This window comes from Orcinus orca, chromosome 7, assembly GCF_937001465.1.
Source record: "Orcinus orca chromosome 7, mOrcOrc1.1, whole genome shotgun sequence".
NCBI classification, from domain to species: Eukaryota; Metazoa; Chordata; class Mammalia; order Artiodactyla; family Delphinidae; genus Orcinus; species Orcinus orca.
This window is the reverse complement of record NC_064565.1, coordinates 82,502,101-82,522,859: the sequence shown is the minus strand read 5'-3', so window position 1 is coordinate 82,522,859 and position 20,759 is coordinate 82,502,101. Positions and strand designations below refer to the sequence as shown.

The window sequence follows — 20,759 nt, the reverse complement described above, 5'->3', positions numbered from 1 at the left end:
ATGCTAATTGTTACATTTCAAAAATACTGAGGCATCTAAGGTAAAATTGTCTCCATTCCCAAACTTACCTTCTGATGTAATTTGGTGTTTATCTTTCATAATTTTCCCTTGAGGATGTAAATAAATACAGATGTATGTGCATCTATTTTTTTAAAACTAGAATCATGTAACAAATATCATTCTGTAACTTTTCTTGTTGTTGTGTACTTAACATTCTATTGCAGATATCCTTACAAGTCAATGTGTATCAGTATACATTGATCTTTTTAATAGTTGTGTATTTTGTATCAGATAGATAAATAGGTATAGACATGCATGAGTCTGAGTGTGTAAACCAGAATTTAATATTTATTCAGCCAGATCGCTGTTGATGAACACTCAAATTGTTTTCAGGTTTTATTCCTATTACAAACAGTGCTGCAGTGTGTGTGTTCATATTATGGACCTTATATTCTGTCAGATAAGTTTCCAGAAGTAAAATTATTGATGAGGGCTTGTATATATTTTTTAATTTTAATAACTTATACCATATTACTTTGGTATATCATAATTTTTTACTCCACCAAACATGAATATAAAACTACTTTCCCAAACTTTTGTCAGCCCAAAATGATATCATCTTTTTAATTTTTGTCAATTTGAAGGGCAGATAAAAGGTATCTCATTTTAATTTGTGTTTCCTTGTCTAATAGTGTATTGATTTATGTATTTTCATTTCCTCTTCTGGAAATTACTTTTTCCTTCTGTTGCTCACTTTTTCTCCTATTGAGTTGTTTATCTTTTCTCACACATTTGTAGGAGCACCTTGTCTTAGGATATGAATCCTCTGTGTGTTCTGTGTGTTGCAAACGTTTTCTGTCAATCTACCGTTTGTCTTTGCTCCTTGTTGATGATGTCTTTTTCCATACAGAGATTTTTGAACTTTTATGTAGTTGAATCTGTCAGATTTTTCCTTTATGGTACCTGGGTTTACAGTCTTGCTTAAGAAGGTCTCCTACCCCTAAGCGAACATGAATATTTTCCCATATATTACTTATTCTGCTTTTGTTGTTTTATTTTTCCATTTTCAATTCTTCTATTAAAATTTGCACTCAGAAACTATGATTATTGGGTCCACAAAGGTTTTATGGTGCCTTTTATGGTGCCTTAATTTAATACCTTTCATTATGTTTTTATTACAGTCCTCCTTTTTTCATTGGTTCTGACCTCAATAAGAGTCAAATCCTCTACTTGTTCAACTTTGTTTTGCTCCCTCACTACCATTGGAGGATTGTGATTTTTTTTTTTTTTTTTTTTTTTTTGCGGTACGTGGGCCTCTCCCGTTGCGGAGCACAGGCTCCAGACGCGCAGGCTCAGCGGCCCAGCTGCTCCGCGGGATGTGGGATCTTCCCAGACCGGGGCACGAACCCGTGTCCCCTGCATCGGCAGGCAGACTCTCAACCACTGCGCCACTAGGGAAGCCCGTGATTTCTTTTTTAATTTACCTGCTCATGGGCGAGGTCTCCCTAACCCCCATCGGAGTTAAGCTGTGAGAGCTATCTGGCACTGGAAAACCTACAGAAAGGGGAAGACGCAGTAAGAGTATTGATTATAATGGCAGGTGGAAACCCTGCCACAAACCACATTTTCTCCCCTGGAGTTGGGTGGGGTAGGTATGGCAGGTCTCTCTGTTCTTAGGCCTCTCAAGGTACAAGCAGGGGAGAGGGAACAGTCCTCTCCTAAACAATTCACCTTTCCAGTGCAGTCTTCCAGGTCTGAGGTTTAAGCTCCCCTCTCCCCAGAATCTCCTTCTCTGAGCACTTTGAGATACTGAAAGTCGTTCAAGGATCCCCAGTCCTACCTACATAGACCTTTAGATTGAGATTCATATAGTCTCTAAGAAATGGTTTGGGTATGTGCTGCCCTAAGCTAGGCACTTTGGGGGAATTCATACTAATAAAGGGGTTGAAGTGTCTGGAACTGTTTGAGTGAGTGTTGGGTATAGTTGGAAAGCTAAACAGTATAACTTACATAAAGTTAGGGGATTTTTATATTCATTACTTCATATGCTTCTCCCTAAAAGCAGTTTCACCTTTTTTTCTATATAGGTACAAGAAAGGTTTGATTTTATTTTAATACTTCAAATTGTCCAATCTATATCCTTTTGGGGTAGATTGGAAGAGAACTCTAATTTAGCACTGAACTCGGCCAAGGAGAAGTTCCAGGGCAACAACCTATATTCCAAAGCCAACTAGCTTTACCTTCTTGCCTTAACCAGTTAACATTGCTTCACAAACCTCATTTAGGTCCTTCATCAAGTAAAGCTCCCGTCATCCTGTGACATCAATAGGGCATGTGTTCCTGCTTTAAGTTTTTCTATGTAGGAAACTGAGGCTCACAGATCACATAAACACTACGCTGATAGAGCTGGGGCCTAACTTAAATTCAGTTGACTTGAAAACTGTCATTTTGTTGAAAATAGTTATTCACATTCACTCATCTACCTATTAAAAAATACTTATTGGGTACATACTATTTGCCAGGATCTATTCTTGGTGCCATTTGAAATACTCTATAGTGTTTTACAGTCAAAGCCCTTTCACTGGCATTATCTTAAATACTATTTTCTCTCACTCACATCTTCCCTTCCCTAGGGTACATAATTATAAGTGAACCTAATCATATGGGTGAAAGGGAAACTTTCTATTGTAAATATGGGCAAACTGAGGCCTACCTATGTTAGGCATCTATCTATTAAGAGCTGAGAGTAACGTAGAATTATTCTGCTCGTAAATGAGGTCTCTTCTCTTTCTCTCCACCAGACCATATGGCCTTCACTGTTTTATTTGTTCATTATGTCTCAGAACACCTGTGAGCATAGTTAATAACATTTTGACATTTGGTGAATTTTATTCCATGGAGAATGAATGTTCAGCTAATTCAGGAAAATTCATAGGCCAGAATTCAATACTTAATGATAAAAATAGATTGAATTAAACAAAGTTTCTTTCTTGGAAGCTCCCTAAATTCTTTTGATTCCTTGCAGGTAATGAAAACTGCATAGAGGTACTTTTGGAGCAAAAATGTTTTCGAAAATTTACTGGTAATCCCTTCACTCCACTGCACTGTGCAATGTAAGTAGAAATGCTGGAAGTTAATGGTGTTGCTTGAATTCTTTAAACTACATGTAAAGAAATTGCCTTTCAGGGAAGGAGAAAGGTTTTAGATTATAGATAAGACCAATATATTCCATTTCACTGCTAAAGGCAAATAGATCTGATAGCAAAGTGCAGTCCATAACGTTAATGATTTTCTAGGAAATTTTTGTGGAGTGCCATGGTTCCCAGGTGGCTCACAGACCATCTAGGGAAACTGCAGGAAGGGGTGGACTGAGGAACACAGTACACACCTCCTGAAGAATTCTTCAGATGTACCTCACATCTGTCTGCCAAATTCTAAAAATAAGTTGGGGTTAACAACATATGCCTGTGGATGATTAGAAAGATATTCTGTACCAGTAAGACTTTTCATATATGGTAATTCTTCATAATGTTGAAATTCTTTTTTGGTAAATGTAATTTTTGCTCCAGTCTCATAGTGTGAACCATTATTTAGAGAATACAGTGACTTTGAGACAGACTTCCATGGTAAGCTTGGGGGGAACATGGTCACCTGGGCCTGTGTTCATCTGGGGGTCCATGTTCACCTGGGCAGTGATGGACAGCCTGGGGGCCCAAGACTTGGGAGAGCTTTGTCTTTGCCTCATCTCTGTGCTTCACATGAAGCTGGGTCATTTGATTGGAAAGACATTAGAGGTATAAAGTGGATCAAAAAAGAAGAGATAAGAGATTATGAGTAGGAGTGATTTTAAATCTGAAGAAACATGTCTTCTTCACTTTGGTGTATCTCCAAAACACCTAACATGATGCCTTGTGTAAGTGGCGTGCAGTAAACTCCTTCCTGGAAGTAGGAGGTTCTGAAGAAATGCTAGCGGTTACAGAGTGTGTGCCTTTAGAACTGTTAAAATGATTAAAGAAGACTATTGAAGCAAACTTGATTTTACACTTCATGAAGCAGGCAGTCTCCACTCTCAAGAGTTCAGAGAGCTGCAAAGTGGGGCAGGAGACAGGAAGCTTGTACAGATGAAAAATAGGGAACAAGGAAGAGCAGGAATAAAACTAGCTGATTGGCTGGGGTTACGTATCTGGCTTTATTTGAGGTATCATAGGAATAGGGCAATCACCCATATAACTTGGCGCTCATGGACGGGCTACCTAGATGGTCTGACCTCTAGGCAGATGGAACATTTACAAGAACATGAAAACTAAAAGTTAAGTTTCTTTTTGCGGACGTGGTTTCTCAGGATCAGCAGCACCTGGCCTACTGAGGAAAGGTTAATGCAAGATCCTTTTGACAATTCCCCCTTTTGATCAGCCTCTGGCCAAGCAAGAGGTTTGAGCAAAGATGGTGCTGTAAGTTATTCTCAGTTACCATTGCCTCTTTGCATTTCAGTATATATTTCACAGGAAATGATATCAGATTCATCATTCCAGTTGGAGAAAGACCATTTGTTGACTGATTGATGGCTGCGTACACTCACCTAAAACCTTGAGAGAACACAACAGACCAGAGAGATAATTATTATTAATAATAGTAAAAGTATTCCTAAGGTTTGCAGGTCAATCTTAAGCCAGGGTCCCCATGAACCAAACCAGCTAGAATCAAATACGTCAAGAAATGATCCCAAAGAGGGACCTACTTCTTTAAGCCAGTTGGTCTATTTTTATATTCCTTGCGACTCTGTCTCCATTTCCCCAGAATTGTTTATTCAGTGAGTTCGTTCCAGGGAAACTGAGGCATTAACAATCAGAGGGAAGTTTCTGTAGGCAAAACCACAGGATCACCAGCATTGTAGCAAATCCAATAGGTTGGAGGTTAGATTACCCCCCTTTGCAATGGCCTGACATATGTGAACAATGATATATCTTTCCAGGCAAGGGCAAGGCAAAGGTGGATAAAAAAAATTATAAAGACCTCCATGGTGTAAGAATAAGGAAAAGGATGGCCAGAGAGGGGAAGAGGAATGGAAAGAAACATTCTTGATCCAGCATCTTGGGAGGAAGCAGTTTACTTCGGTGTTAGCTCCTCCTGGTCAATTTGATTTTGAGGTCTCTGGCATTTGCCGAGGACTAGGTGTCAGGTGGAACCTTCTTCAGTTTTGAAATATGCACTCAAAGTTCAACACTTTGTAATTTGGCAGCAGCGTCAGGGGTCAGGAGTACTTGGTAGGGTCTTTTCCATGAATCTCTTTTGCAAAAGCATCAGAGTAAAACAATTAACTGTCTACAAATGACAAAAGACTTAAAAATGCCTGTGGTTAAAGATCTGATGAGAGTTCATTATAATGGAATTAACAAGAAAATTTGGTTATTTCTGTGACACACAACATTTAACTGGAATAACTGGATAACTGGAATTATGACTGATAACATTATACCAGGACATACCAGATTTTTAGGAATTTTATACAATTTCTGGAACACATATAGATAACATAGACCCCTACAAATATAACCTAAGAAAGTTAAACATCACTTCTTATTTGACAATGCCTCCTATGTAATTTAACATGTCAACTAAGCATAATTAGTTTAACATTTCTCTTTTGATAAAGAAAGAGAATAAATCTTTTGAGATATTCTAGGGGCCCTGTGGAAAAATCCCAAAGTTAGTTTAAAATTTTATTTAGAATTTGATTATAGGAAGTTTATCAGAATATCAAAAGCTTTTAAAATGTTTGATCAAATAGGATCATAGGTCACTGTGAAACAATACTTAATTATCCATTTAACCAAAGTGACCGTTAAAGACTTCAAAGGCAAATATAGAACATTACATAGCAGTTAAAAACAAAAACAAACACAAACCTTAGTTCTGTTAATATTGAGAAGACTGGTTTTTCTTAAGTAAGACCGGGTAAAGTCAGTGTGAAGCACAGTAAATTATTTTGGTGAAACACAAAATCTTTGCTTTTCAGGCAGATTATTTAAAAGGTAAAGAAAAACCTTTGTTTATAATTTCTTATTAAGAGCACACCAATAATCTTTAAAAAAAAAACTTTGTCTTTTTAACAGAGAGAAAACCAAATTCTAATTTTGCTTTACTATACTTTTGATATTAAAACTCATTTTTTATGGTAGTGTACATACGGACATATGTACACTACCAAATGTAAAATAGCTAGCTAGTGGGAAGCAACCGCATAGCACAGGGAGATCAGCTCGGTGCTTTGTGAATACCTGGAGGGGTGGGATAGGGAGGGTGGGAGGGAGGGAGACGCAAGAGGGAAGAGATATGGGGACATATGTATGCGTATAACTGATTCACTTTGTTATAAAGCAGAAACTAACACACCATTGTAAAGCAATTAAACTCCAATAAAAAAGTTTTTTAAAAAAAGAGGATCATAAAGATTAAAAAAAACAAAACAAAAAGGCCTCATTTTTTAAAAATTTAAGTCTATTCCAATCTTAGCCAACTCAACCACATGTAAATTTTCTTTTCCAAGATTCCTTTCCACAAATCTTCTACAACTTTCTTACATCCAGTCAGATTTTGTCCTATTTTTCCAATTCTGGAATAACCAGTCATTTTACTTTAAGACAAAGTTACTTTCTCTTTTCCCTTACCAAAACAAAATAAAATGAACAAACGATAACAAAAATGTCCTTCATACGTTTTCTTATCCAAAAAATATATTCTGCTTTCCTACCTACTTTTCATATACAGTTGTTTTCTTTCACCCTTATTTCTAATTAGTTTTAATTGACTAAAATTATTAACCCTTAGAATCCTTAATTTTAAATCTTAAAACTAAGAAATAAGCAATTGTGGTCTGTGTTACACTAGTACTCTGTGGATTGGCAAATATATGAATACACTTCATAATTTTTAAAGTATATTCTTCCTTATAGTAAATTTTTCATCATGGCACAAAACATGTTTACTAATAGAACCAAATATCTTAGGTCCTCTGTAAAAGGAAGCCAAAAGTGGATAAACTTATGTTGAGTAAGTTTCAGTATTTTGTCTTATTTGGAAATGATCTAGATATTCAATGAACATCCATTATTTAATTTATCTCAGTGTAGCTTTAAGGTTTCAACTTACCAAAAGCATTTTGGAAACTATTTAAAGTAGACATACCATAAAGCATACTTGTTGAAAAGTTCATTTATAAACTTTTATCTTACTTACATCTATTTAATTTACAGTTCTTAACAATTATGTTTAGATTACTCATGAAAATTTCATGAGACATTAAACAACTAACCATCATCTTAGGTTATTTTTCTTGCTGACAGATTCTGTAACAGAGATAACATGGGCTTACTTGACTTTTAGTAAACCTAGGTAGAATAAAAGTTGTATGTCTGCCTTATATTTAATTCTGATAAGTCTAAAGACATGCCTGTTTTAATTAAACCAAGGATTTGCATAAAACCTTCTAGGACAATCTTTTTTCCAGTTTCCCTGTTGATTGCAAATGAGACACCAATCTCTGGTGTTTTGATGACCCTGCAATGGTGTTTTAGGTTTTTGCCCTTGGAATTGTTGCAGCTATAAGGCCAGTAACTTTGAGAAGACTTTTGCTTATGGTCTTGTAGCCTCTTCAGAATGGAAAGGCAATTCAGGTAGAGGATCAGTAGACCCTGAGTACTCAGGTAAAGGAGGGCAGAGGGGTGTAGTAGGGTCACATTTGTCTTATAGTCTTTTGTTTTAGGTACCTCTGCATCTTTAATTTTTCATTAGCCTTTTGCAATAAATCTTTCAGTAAGGCTATTTTGGAATCTTGAAGCCTTCTGGGGGCTTCTGCATACCGATTAAAATAAGTATTCCATTCTGTTTGTTGATTTGGGAACCCTTGCTTTCAAGTGCACTTCTTAAACGAATCATCTTGTCTAACTGGAACATATAGCGTCTAGGACCACAGTTCTTAGACAAAATAAGCAGGTGTGCTGGAAGGTAGAGCACTCAGTGTTTTGAAACTTGAGGATTCTATTTCTTTAGCTAAGGCTGAGTTTCTTGGAGCCAAATAAATACCTAAGAGATGTGCTGCTGGGTTGGGGATTTTGTGGTGTTTTACAACGTACTTCATAGCATAGAAATTTTCTTGAGGTTTTTGGGTGACCTAGTGTCAATCTAAACCATTCCATGACCAGCTTAACCCAGCACAGGAGAATTAGATTTAGGTGCCAGCCCTCTAGCAGCTTTTCAGTGCTTGATCCGTGCCCACCAATTTTGAGGCTTTGGCTTCTGAGATTCTCATTAACGATAGATCTATTGCTCTTTTCACGAGAAGATTCCTTTATCGTGGCAGATGCTCTAATGGCTTTCAGTGGTCTAACTTGTGCCCACTGAGATGTTGATGTGCCATTGGTCAAGACAGTCTGAATCCCTTATCTTATTTCCCCAGGTCCCCCAGTGGTTTATGCTATGGAAGCTCTCTGGAAACTTTAATAAACCCTTTCTTTTAATAATTTTTGGGTAAAGTTTGTTTGGATTGGAAAGCTGCACGCAAGTGAGCAGAGCTCAAGTCTACGAGTGACTTACCCGTGGCCCTCGGTAATGACAGGAGGAACAATGAACTCAGAGGGTTCAGCAGGCACCTTGCCTGTGTGTCTTTCTTGCAGGCATTTAGTAGTCAGCTTTGAATCTCATTCCCATCGGCAAAACTGTTAAAATGATTAAAGAAGACAATTTAGGTGATACAAAGTTTATTTAATAGTTCCTCAGGCAGGCAGTTCTGGGAATTCTTGAGAGTAGAGACGACCCACTTCATAACGTGTTAGAGAAAGTTTATTTGTATGACCTAAACTGTCTTCTTTAATCATAAATTAAACACAGACCGCAGATATTTGCATCAGTTTTTTTTTTAATGCGTCAGATTATTAAACATATAGTGCATAGGAAGATGGAGTAGGAGGGGATATATAATTTTTTAGAGAGCAAGATTTTAAAATTTGAAATCTATTTTCATTTTAGAATAAATGATCATGAGAATTGTGCATCATTGCTACTTGGGGCCATAGATTCCAGTATTGTCAATTGTAGAGATGACAAAGGCAGGTAAGTGATCCTAGGATGGCATGGCTCTTGTCTTGATGAATCTTAGTCTGCTTTGTGGTTGCAGAGTGGCCAAACGTCTATGTTTTTTTAATTGAAAAAGTAATATAAAAGCATGGTTTTAAAAATTAAGTATAATAAACGATATATAATTTAAAGAAATTACCCTCTTAGCCCAGAAACCCCAGCCTCTTCCACTGAGAAATCCACTTTAAACTGTTCTTTCTAAATTTTTATATTCTCCCAGATATTTTCTAGACATAGCTACAATATATATGCTTCTGTTCTTTTTATGCAAATGAGAACATTCTGCAGAAATGCTCTGCTTTCAGCATATCTTGGAGATCTTTCCATACCAGAACATATGTATTTACCATGTTCTTTTCAAAGCTGCATATCATTCCATTGACTGGATATGTTATAATTTAATCAGCCTGTTCTGCTTTGAAGAATATTTGGTTGTTTCAAAACTTTGGTATTTTAAAGAGTGGTGCAGTGAACAGTCTAGTACATTTGTCTGTTCACATGACCAAGTGTATCTGGGAGATAAAGTCCTAGAAGTGGAATTTTTTGGTTCAAAGGTCATAGTGTTTAATTTTGATAAATCATGCCGAATTGTCCTCCCAAAGGAATCAACTATTCACGTTAAATGATGTAGGCTTTTTTAAAAATAGCCAATTGTCTATACATTTAAGGCTTAATTTTGGAAGTATGTTTATCAAAGATGAGAGAGAAATCACTGGAACTCAAGATTAAAGGGTCTGTAAAGATGCTAATTGTATTATCAGGGCCGCTTCCTATACCCCCCAAATCTGGTGGTGCTGTTCACATCGGTGACACTTCACTGTCCACCCCGAATGGCCTTTGGGGAACCTGATCACCATTTCTGTAAGCTGATAAGTTTTAAATCCCTAAGACGATACCACGCACATGTTTCTCAGGCATATATAGAAAGAGAGTGTGTTTACAGCAAGTTAAAATCATACTTGTTTTAAATCGTTAGGACACCACTTCATGCAGCAGCATTTGCTGATCATGTGGAGTGCTTGCAGCTTCTTCTGAGACACAACGCTCAAGTGAACGCAACAGACAATTCAGGGAAAACAGCACTGATGATGGCTGCTGAGAACGGGCAGGCCAGCGCTGTGGGTACGTGCTTGACTTGTGGACTTCGAGTTTATGCCTATCCAAAACCAAAGGCATGGAAAATCGAGCAATTGGTCATCCTCTTGGTTTATACATGTGAAAAAAGACCGACGTTTTATTTAGGCCACCTGATCTACCTGCTAGTCATCTTCAGTCCCCTGTTAACTTGGTTATTGATGGATTTTGTCAAACCGAGCCAACCTTTCCACAGTGAAATCTCTCAACATTTAGAAACCAAATAGAACAGGATCATTTTATCTGGAAATAACAAAATTGTAAAGGGAATTAAAATTAATGCCTATGGACCTTGGGTTTGAATAGAATAGCTATGGCAGTAAATTGCTCCTTTTTTCTTCAATAATATTAAATATGATTATGTGAGCTGTACAAATTTAAATGTGTTATTGTTTTGGTAGTAACTTCTCCAAAATGCATGTAATTAACGTGTAGTCTGAGTAACTTTCTTTTGGCTTTTTCTGCAGATATTTTGGTGAACAGTGCCCAGGCTGACCTGGCTGTAAAGGATAAGGACTTGAACACACCCTTACATTTGGCTAGTAGTAAAGTATGTAAATGAATTTGAAACACTGTTATTTAGAATAATAATAATAATGATAATAACAATAATACCTAAATCTATCTATCTCAGAAGCGTGTATCGTGGCTCTTAATTAAGATGTCTGTTGTCACTCTCAGTGGAACTGAAAGGGGGAAGCAAAGGGCAGACGCACACAAGGGTTGAAGGGCTATGCCTTTCATGGCATTTGCCACTTGAAGTCTTGCCACAGTCTGGCTTGATGCTGCCACTGTATTTGTCTTCATGGTTGTGGCACCACATTTTGCTTTTAAAAACACAGGTTAGGAGCTCAGTTATCAGTTCCGCATGCTTTCATTTGGTTCCACCTGAACACATTGTAATAACACAGCCAAAAAATACTCTCCTATGAGGCAAATAAATGTGCTCATGTATGCTTCTATTCTCCCCTTTTTTCTGGTGCATAGTTCAATGCAAAGAATGTGCTTGTTTTTTTTAATAGCATCGTGTTCACATATAGCTCAAGGTTCCTGCTTCTGTAAAAGATAAATGTGTGATTTTATGAGAGTGGGATCATACTGTTTGACAACCTGCTTTTGTTACTGAATCATATATTATGAATATCTTTCTTTTAGACATCATATATTATAGTGTTTTAGAAGATGTGTGGTATTCTGCCTTAGGGCTGTGCTGTCCTTTATTCAACCCATCCCCTATTGTTAAACATTTACTTGTTTTCAAATATATGCTGCTATAAATGATGCTAAGTGTAGATAATAATAATCTAAATAAATTCCTATTTATGAAATTAGTGAGTCTAAGGCTATGAACATTTTTAAGACCAAATTGCCCCATAATAAGGTTACAACCATTTACCCTCCTCCAGCAGTACATCAGAATGAAAACTCCATGGACACTTCTAAAATTATCTTTAAGTGTCTCTCTTATAAGGCATTATAATATGATGCCAGTTATCACCAGTGATGGTGGTTTGTTTCAATATAGTTGTAGTATTTCATCTACAGTACTTGCTGTAGATGAAAATGGTAAGTGGAAAAAGTAAGCCGTTACTGCAGGTACCTCGCAATACCCAGTGGTACCAGAAGTCTCAGCTATTCCTTTCATTGGTTGCATTTTCTCATTTCATGCTCTGAGAAGCCTTTGGAAACCACAAAATGTGCTCAGGTTCATGAAATTCATTTCAAGGTTTGTGTTTTTGTGAGTATAAGTACAGTGCTTCCCAGACTTTATTGTGCAAATGAATTGCCTGAGGATCTGGTTAAAATACAAATTCTAACTTAGGAGGGCTGGATGGGAGCCTGAGATTCAGCATTTCTAACTCCCAGGTGAAGCTGATGTTGCTGGTCTGTGGGCCACATTTCGAGTATCAAGGGTTTAAGAAGTGGCGACCCCTTAACAGGGCACTAGGCCTGAAGTTATGAAAGTGTCTCTGATTCATCAGTTGATTTTTAAAAAGTTATCAACCATCATTAGTCATAAGATAACAGAGGTATCTTCTGGATGAGGAAGAAAAGAATGACCTTTCCTGAAAAAGATTCTCTTCATAATATAAGGCAGCCAGTGATGATGAATGATACAGATAACAGATACAATGGGAATTCCAGTGATGGGATCACTGACGTGGTATTTGAAGGCTTGAGGAAGGATATGGGACTTGACTTGTGTTTAAAAAGCATTGTTGAAGAATTTAAAGGACACTCCTAATTCTACTCTCTGTTTACCAGCTGACCTAGCTGAGCTAGCTTCTGCTTCAGCTCTCTGGACATTAATTATAAAAGTTATCTTAGAAATAACACTATTTTAGATCAGATTTATATTCATCAAGTCCTAATAGACCTTATTTAGAATCTTTGAAAATCTAAGGCTGTTTAACCATTTGCTTTCAGAAGAAAAAAGAATTACTCAGAAAATAGCCTATTTTGTTATTAGACGGGGCATACATTTTAACTTTAAAGCATAACGAAGTGATTCTTCCAGAACTTTTCTGTATCTCTGTCCCATGTTTTCTTATCTTTTTTTTTTCACAGGGTCACGAAAAATGTGCCTTGTTAATACTTGACAAGATACAAGACGAGAGCCTTATTAACGCAAAAAACAATGCACTGCAGACGTAAGTGTAGCTACTAAAGTTTGACCAAGTCCCAGATTCATAGTCATTTATTCAACAAACAATAAGAATTCGCTGTATGCCAGGCTAGAGCTGGGAGCGCAGTGGCGAAAGGCACAGACCTGTCTTCTCCTTCGTGAAGTTTGAGGTCACATAAACTACAAATGGAAAACAAGTTTTATAAATCAGGTTCCCAGAATACATTTGAAGCATTTCTAAGCTATTTTCTTAATTATATTTTAATATAATTCAGTGTAATCCTTACCGTGAAAGACCCGAAAGCTGCTTCATTTTCCATTTTGGGAAATTACCTATGCATTCGTTTTAAGGGCAAAGGAATATGAGGATTTTTTTTCAGTAAGATTCTTAAGCAGCACAGCAGAATATATTGGGTATAATATTATTCTTTAAGGTGTTCTAAATTCAATAAAACATCATTTAGTGCCTTTAGTAATAACAGGGAGGTTTAAGATTATGTAATATGGGTGATCGTGATACCAGTCATACTGATGAACTGTGTGAAACAGTGATTCAAATGCTGACCTAGAAAGCAAGGGGTAAAGAACCTTCTAGAAAACACACCAGAGCTTGAGTTCTTCTTCTGGCTTCTTGTGTCCTGTCACTAAGGTTGTTTGAGGTGTAGAGTATTTGTAATATCTGCAGAGAAATTTGGGCCAACGTGGAAGAACAGTTGGATCATTAGTACCTGGAAAGGATGTGGTGAACAAATATCTTTTTTTGAAAAAGTAAAAATATTCATGTGCTATTTATAGATTCTCAAGTCTTTTAGCCACTCAGACTACCCAAAATGCCACATTCTCACACAAATATATATCATAGTTGATGCTCGCTGTTATCTTTTTTAGACCCCTCCACGTTGCTGCACGCAATGGCTTGAAGGTAGTCGTTGAGGAGCTGCTAGCCAAAGGGGCTTGCGTACTTGCTGTAGATGAAAACGGTAAGTGGAAAAAGTAAGCCATTACTGCAGGTACCTCGCACCTGCGGTGAAGCCAGAGGAAAACGAGAAAGCCAGGAGCTAGATAAAAAGGCAGTGAGAACTCTCTTCCCCTTGGAAGTTCCCTGTGTGTGAGCAGTCAAACAAGGATAATTTGTCCTGTCTGTCGTTGTAAGACATATAGTCTCCCTGCAGCCCCCCAGTGCCTTCCATGTGCATGTAATGTCAGCAGCTGGTCTCAAACTCCTCAGCGTGGTGGTTAAAATATGTTAGACACACTCAAAAACTTTCAACTTGGCATTCAAACCCAATTCTAACTGCATATGCTGAAGAGTCAGGGATCATACATGTCATGAGTGCATGCTCAAGGGCTCGAATTAAAACAAAATCTTTGTATTTCAGTTCATTCTGAGATCAAACCTCTTATTATTATTCTTTTAAGAACAGATCAGAACTCATATTTCCGGTATGGATATTTGGGGAACATGAATAAAATTTTTAAATTAACATTTAGGCTTGAAAGGCTTCTTCTGATCTATAGCACGTTCCGTTTCTAAATGAGCTAACTCTTAACAGAAGCTTTCTACTCTGCTTCCTGAAAACTTTTGAAAGCTAATGAATACTAGAATTGTATTAAACTGCCGTGCCTTTGAACCTTGGGGAGCAAAAGAGGAACTTCTGGTTATTTATGAATTAAGTAATTTTTTGAATGTGGCGTTAATTGTAGCATTTAATTAAAGTATTTTAAAATGTATTAACGTAACTCAATTAACTGCTTATTACAGGTATTGGAATTAGCAGCTCATGCCTATTTCTCAGAAGTAAGCAGCCATATGACATCATTAGCTAACTCCTATTAGTTTTGGTTTTGCAGCCCCATTTATCCTAGCATGTACCCCGCTCTGTCCCCAACCTGACTCATGTAGGAGGTGCAGAAAGTTCTCTATTACTCCATCTCCTTGGTCCTCCTGCCTCACCCTCCCTCACCTTCTTATCACGACTATATATATACATATATATATATATATATATATATACACACCTTGGGGTTGGCATGTAGAGGCCCACAGTTTTTCTGCAAAATGACTAAAGAACTAGTGTAAGTCTGCTGTATCTGAAGCTTGTCCAGCCCACAGCAACCTTAGGAACAAGAGCCCCAGGCCTATAGAACTGCAGCTTGTGTCCGAGCTTAGCTACATCCCAAAGGTCTAGGAACATTTGGGACAATTTTGTACGGCACTACAATCTTAATTCCTTTACTCATCACGGACCTTTGTGGAATGGAATGTTAAGATATCTGTCCATTCTTGTTTGTTTTCATCCCAGGGAAAGGAATCATCTGTTAAGGGGGGGAGAAGAGCAGAAATCAGGTCAAATGCTGATAACACAGCAAAAAATTAAGTTGTATTGAGCCAGTGCCTCTGAATAAATGAGCGAGTGGTTAGTAGGAAGTTTAGCCAGCACAAGGGGCTGGAACCCCTTTCCAGCCAGTAGAATAAAGGGTGAATAAGAGTAGATGGAGTCAAAAGACTTTATCTCCCTCCCCATGGCACCTGCTTCGTGAGTTGAGATAGTTTTCTTTTCTGGACTGGACCCATCAAGTCCAAATGGCAGAGAATGACAACTCTATGGCAAATAGCAATTTCCACACATCTGTTACATTTAGGACTTGGGACTTTGGCTGGTGGTGCTGATATTACTTAAAATGCTGTTTAAGTTTCTTTTAAATGATAGTACATTTCATCACATACAGCAAGTGCTTTCCTGTGTCTGATCTACTCAAATGATTCCATTTCTCCAGAACCAGTTACCTGTGCATACTTTATAGAAAGTATATATGAAGTGACAGAAGGGTGTTACTGACTCTTACAGACATCTGATTCTTGACATCCTTTCTAATCTGACACACGATTACCTACAGTGGAAAGTCATTGTTCTCAGAATGAGAGTGCTCTGGCCCCAGCCCGAAGCGCATGGTGTGTGCGTGTGCTCTCAGGTGGAAACATCTTTCTGATTGTCCTGTGGCTGTTTCTTGTGGAATTGTGTCCCACCCCCGTCCCCTCGTGTTTCTGTTCACTAGACGAAGACTGAAATTCTGCCTAACTTCCGATAATATAATGCTTTGTTGTTGTCATGTAAGCAGGAAAAAAACCCGAAACCTTCCATCAAATGTCTCCCACTCCCAGTCCCCTCCAGCCTCACCCTAAGCATGACTTGTGGGAAATAACTCCTTTGCCTGGCATGATTTCTAACTTGACATACATCTCTGCGTGTGAGGTCGTTCGAGATGTACTGTGGGATGCTCACACCACCTCTGGATTGCCTGGACTAACCACTGCCTTGTCTGCATTTACGCCCAGGTCATACCCCGGCCCTGGCTTGCGCTCCTAACAAAGACGTGGCTGACTGCCTGGCCCTCATTCTGGCTACCATGATGACTTTTTCTCCTTCCAGTACCATGACGGCTGTCAACTTCGTTTGTTTTAAAAAAGACAGTTTGAGCAGGACGACCCTCTCCAACCTGGGTAGCATGGTTAGCCTGTGCAGTAACAACGTAGGCTCGGAGGATGGGTACAATGAAAATGATTCTGATTCGGAAACGTTTTGACTTTGGACCGTAGAAGCTTTTCCTTGATCACCCATGTTGGAGGAAGGGAAAGAAGCTTGAATTCCAGGTTTATGTTGTGTTCAAGTATTATTATGGGCCCGAGCTTCCAGAAGCCAGTAGAGAAGGAATTAATTAAACCGAGGGAAGGCAGCTAGGCTGTAGGGCAAAGCACTCACACAGATGGGCCTCGATTTTGCTTTGTTTCATATTTTCCTTAGATCTGAGATACTTCTGTGAAAGTCTACCTCTCATTTTAAGTAAGGAATAAAAAAAATGCATTTAATTCTTTTTCTTTGTGGATAGTGCAACTGAGAGGGAACTGGTCTCTAAAAGATTTTTTTTCGTGTACTCACTCGGCGGTGAGTTCTCAGAAGTGTATCAATATGATATTCATGTCCCCCAGGAGGGGAGGGAATGGCTGGGTAGGAAATGCCTCAAACCTCTTCTCACTTTGATGTTTACTTCCTTACTAGAAGCCAAAGGTAGAGGTGTTCATCTTCAGAAATAATGCCTTCATCTTCAGAAATAATCTTTTTAAAGGAGTCCAATTATTCATATCCTATCTATAGTAAGCACTTAAATATCCAGAACTTCTTTTTGAGGATTTTTGTTAAAGTTGCCAGATGAAGGGAAAAGTTCACGGAAATTGAACTTGCTTTCTTCGTTTAACATAAAGGTAGCACTCAGTGGTCCCCATAACAAGCCTGTGACTAATTTTCACCCGAGTGATCGAACCCAAATCGCTCCAGTAACATTTCAGGTGAAAATTATATTGCACCAAAACTTTGAGACATAATGCAAATATAATATGAAACTACCCTTTATTAATTTGTCTGTAAATCAAAATACCAACTTTATGAAAACATAAGAACCATCAGTATTGTTCATCAGTAGTAAAATGTTAAACGAGCTTCTCGGTCAAAGTCATGCCCCAGTGAGTGGAAGTGTGACTCCAAAAGGGAACAAAGTGAAAGCACGATGTAGAAATGGGCAATGTGGAAATTAAGGCCAATTAAAGTTGCTTGATGATGAAGTCACCGTAGTGAATACTGTGTCTGCTCCCTCTGCCAAAGCTTCTAGGTCAAATGGACCCCGTTCCACACCTGGAATAGCTGTACAAAAAGAAGAATGAGACTTTTTAGATTATGCACATACACATGCACACGTATATGTATGTATTTATATATATATGTCTGTAGTTCGTCAACCAGCTATCCACGAGGACCAAAATGCTTCAGTCTAAAATGGAAGATTTAAATTGTTTTCCTTCGAAGTGGAAGTGAGAACTGAAATAGCTTTTCTATGGAGTTAAAATGTAATCTTTTTGCGTAACAGTCTTTGTTCTGTTTTATATTTCTTATGACACAGATTTCTAGTTGATGGCTTAACATTTGTAACTGATAATGTGTTGACTACAAGCTTATTTTTTTGCCAAACTAGAGAAAATGTTCATATACTTTTGATGTAAATGTGTTTGTATTTATTTGAAATGAAACAAATGCCGAGGAAACATCCATTGTTTGTTCTCTGTTTTAATTCCTACTTGTCTTACTTGGAATCATGAAAAAGCCGGAAAATACACAGGACTCTCCCTGGGCTGGCCCTCAGTCCTGGGGCCAAGCCCAGCAGCATTTCCACTCCTAAGGTTTCCAGCCAGCCCTCAGGTTCTTCCACGTCGGTCGGAAAGGGGTAAAACATCAGTGGCTCAGCCCGTGTGTAGCCAGCTCAGAGCTTAAAAGACACTGCAGTCCTGTGATCTTCTGCGAGATGAAAACTGAAGTGTGTACTGGATCATATGCCCAAAAGTGGCCCAAAGAAAGATATAGAAATTATCCTGAATGCGCTGAAAAATCTCACATGATCCCAGCAACCTAATGGGAAACTATGTCAGTGCGTGGGCACATGTACCAAGAAGAGAAATAAAAACCACCAGCTCATGCTATTTTCCACTTGAGGAAGAGACAGGAAAGAAACATGTTGCATTAAGGTAGTGCTCTCCGACATTTTATAATCGATTCCATTTTCACCCTGAAAATTTCTATCTTATAATATATGTGAGATATTTTTAAAACAGTGTTCTATCATGTCTGGATCAAATACAGATACTGTATTATATATTTCATCTAATTGTAAAAGACTTTAATCTTACTCTGTAATATCCTGGATTTAATTAAAAACTCATGCTGGGTTCTTCACAAATGAGAACTTGTTCAGAGGACTTCTAAGAACTGGTATTAATTTCACTGAAAAATTTTGACACCACCATATTGTTTTTTTAATTCTTGGTGTTGTGTTCCCCTCCTCCCTCTGTCCTTTCTGTTTGTTTCGAGAAGATGAGTTTCGAAAAAGTGGATAAATTGCTAATGAGCAGTAATGACCTTATCTTTACCAAAACCCTGAAAATAAGGGAGATCTAACACTGAAGAAGCACGATATACTGCGGAGTCTTTTTCTAGAAGTGAATGGAAATCTTGCTCAGTTGGCATTTAAAGCAGGATATGCGATGCCTGCTTTAATGGTGAAGCAGCATTAACATTTTTCCCCGGAGAGTAGCACAGAGAACAAGAAACATTGCGGCAAAACAGTGGCAGCCACGCGACATTATCTCCACGGAGCTGCGTTCTGACTTCTCCCCACTCTTTCACTGCTAGAAAGAAGGAAGACAAAGGAACAAAATGAAATCATGCTATGAATTGTTCACTGAATCCATCTCTCGCCCCCGCTCTCTTTCTCCCTCTTCCCCAGACCAATTCTTTTCCTTTAAGAAACGACTTTAAAAACTATGAGTTCTGCTTTTCACATACATCTCTTAGAAATAAAGCTAGATTTTCCACATAGCTTTCTAAGAAAAACAAAAACAGAAAACATTGTGCTTTTACCTTAATGTGTTCTTTTTAGACTGTATTTTAACCACAGCCACGGGGATCATGTTTCATCGCACTTACCTATTCGCCGGTGTCTGCCTATCCTGGGTAAATATGTTACTATCTCCAAATTGCCTAAAATCTGCTATGATTCCACAGTAAATAGCTCAGGGGATTTCTATTTATCACTACTAAAAGGGCACCATAGTATGTTTTGGTACTTTAGGCAGTAAACAGCTGCTTGGTTTATTATTTTATTATTAAATTAGGACAAGAACATCAAATGGATTTGCTGCACTAGTAATTCTTCGTACTGTTGAGCAACTAGGTTTGCTTATCTGTTGTGTTGGTTGAAGAACTCATCCCTTTTTTTGTCTTGTAATATGAAGTTAGAGTGCCTTTTTATATTTGTATATTCTGAAAATGTTCTGTGAAATGTTTGGTATTTTTTTCATTTGAGTGTTATCAGAGCAATATAATACCAGTGAGTTTTCATTTCCGCCTTTCTTTGAATGTATAAAGTGTCTTTTTCCTCCTTCCCCTTTTACCTGCTTTGAAATGAAAATGAAGATGCAAAGTTTTCTATAGGAATTGTTTGATATTGCAGTGCTAAACTGCTTTCTTTTTACAGAACTGTAAACCATAGGTCAGTGTTATAGGGCAAGAGCATTTTAAGATAGTGACAATCTGAGTGTGTGTATAAAATGTAATTCTCAGCGTTTCTTATGCAGTGATCTAAAAATTCAATGCAAATATCTTTTGTTTGGTAGTTTTGTCTATATATTTTATGCTTTAGCATGTGCAATATATCTTTGTAAAGCACGATGATACAAATCTGGTGCCAGTGTTATATTTTGCATAACATATTTGTAACAGCATAAAATATTGTTTGATGATTTCAGTGGGATTTTTGTCTGTAATGTTTTCTTACGTAAGTTGGAGTTGAATGACTCTGGTAAATGCCATGACTGTAAAAATGAGGAAATGACTTTGAACCAATCTGAATCTTCTCAAGCACAGTTTAATACTTTTTCAACTACTGAATGCTAATAATGTAATGAAGTACTTAACTGTAATATACTATGGAAATGCATTCAGATGGTTATTTTTACAAATAAAAGCGGTACAAATATTGTTGCAATTTGTGTTGTCTTTAATTTTTCCAGTTATGCTAATTTTACCACTTATTCTGCTAACTTAAACCTTTGTCCCCTGCCAAAGCCAAATAACCTTAAATTTTGAAAATAATCAAGATAGAAGTATATCTCCATATTTTCTATTTCTGTTTATATAATCACAATTAGAGCAAAAAATTTCAAACAGATATTTTATGTTTATTTTACCTGTTTATGCCTCCAACATTTTCCATAAAAATTTAAGCTGGCTTGCAACAAAGACATGTGAAACTAGAAATAGAA

General features: G+C 37.5%; 1 protein-coding gene across 5 annotated transcripts in view; it reads left to right on the top strand.

Annotated features, from left to right (window-relative positions):
* The window catches only part of ANKRD44 (ankyrin repeat domain 44), a 328,505-nt gene extending 308,030 nt beyond the window's left edge, over positions 1-20,475 (top strand). For 3 of the 5 annotated variants that reach the window (XM_049712126.1, XM_049712125.1, XM_049712127.1), the window contains exons 22-28: positions 3,026-3,113; positions 9,025-9,108; positions 10,109-10,254; positions 10,734-10,816; positions 12,835-12,917; positions 13,781-13,872; positions 16,230-20,475. In XM_049712126.1, coding sequence (XP_049568083.1) covers positions 3,026-3,113; positions 9,025-9,108; positions 10,109-10,254; positions 10,734-10,816; positions 12,835-12,917; positions 13,781-13,872; positions 16,230-16,477 — 824 coding nt within the window. In that variant the 3' untranslated portion in view covers positions 16,478-20,475. The remainder of the gene's footprint in view (positions 1-3,025; positions 3,114-9,024; positions 9,109-10,108; positions 10,255-10,733; positions 10,817-12,834; positions 12,918-13,780; positions 13,873-16,229) is intronic. The other 2 variants (XM_049712129.1, XM_049712128.1) reach the window with 1 other exon arrangement.
* The last annotated feature ends 284 nt before the right edge of the window (positions 20,476-20,759 follow it).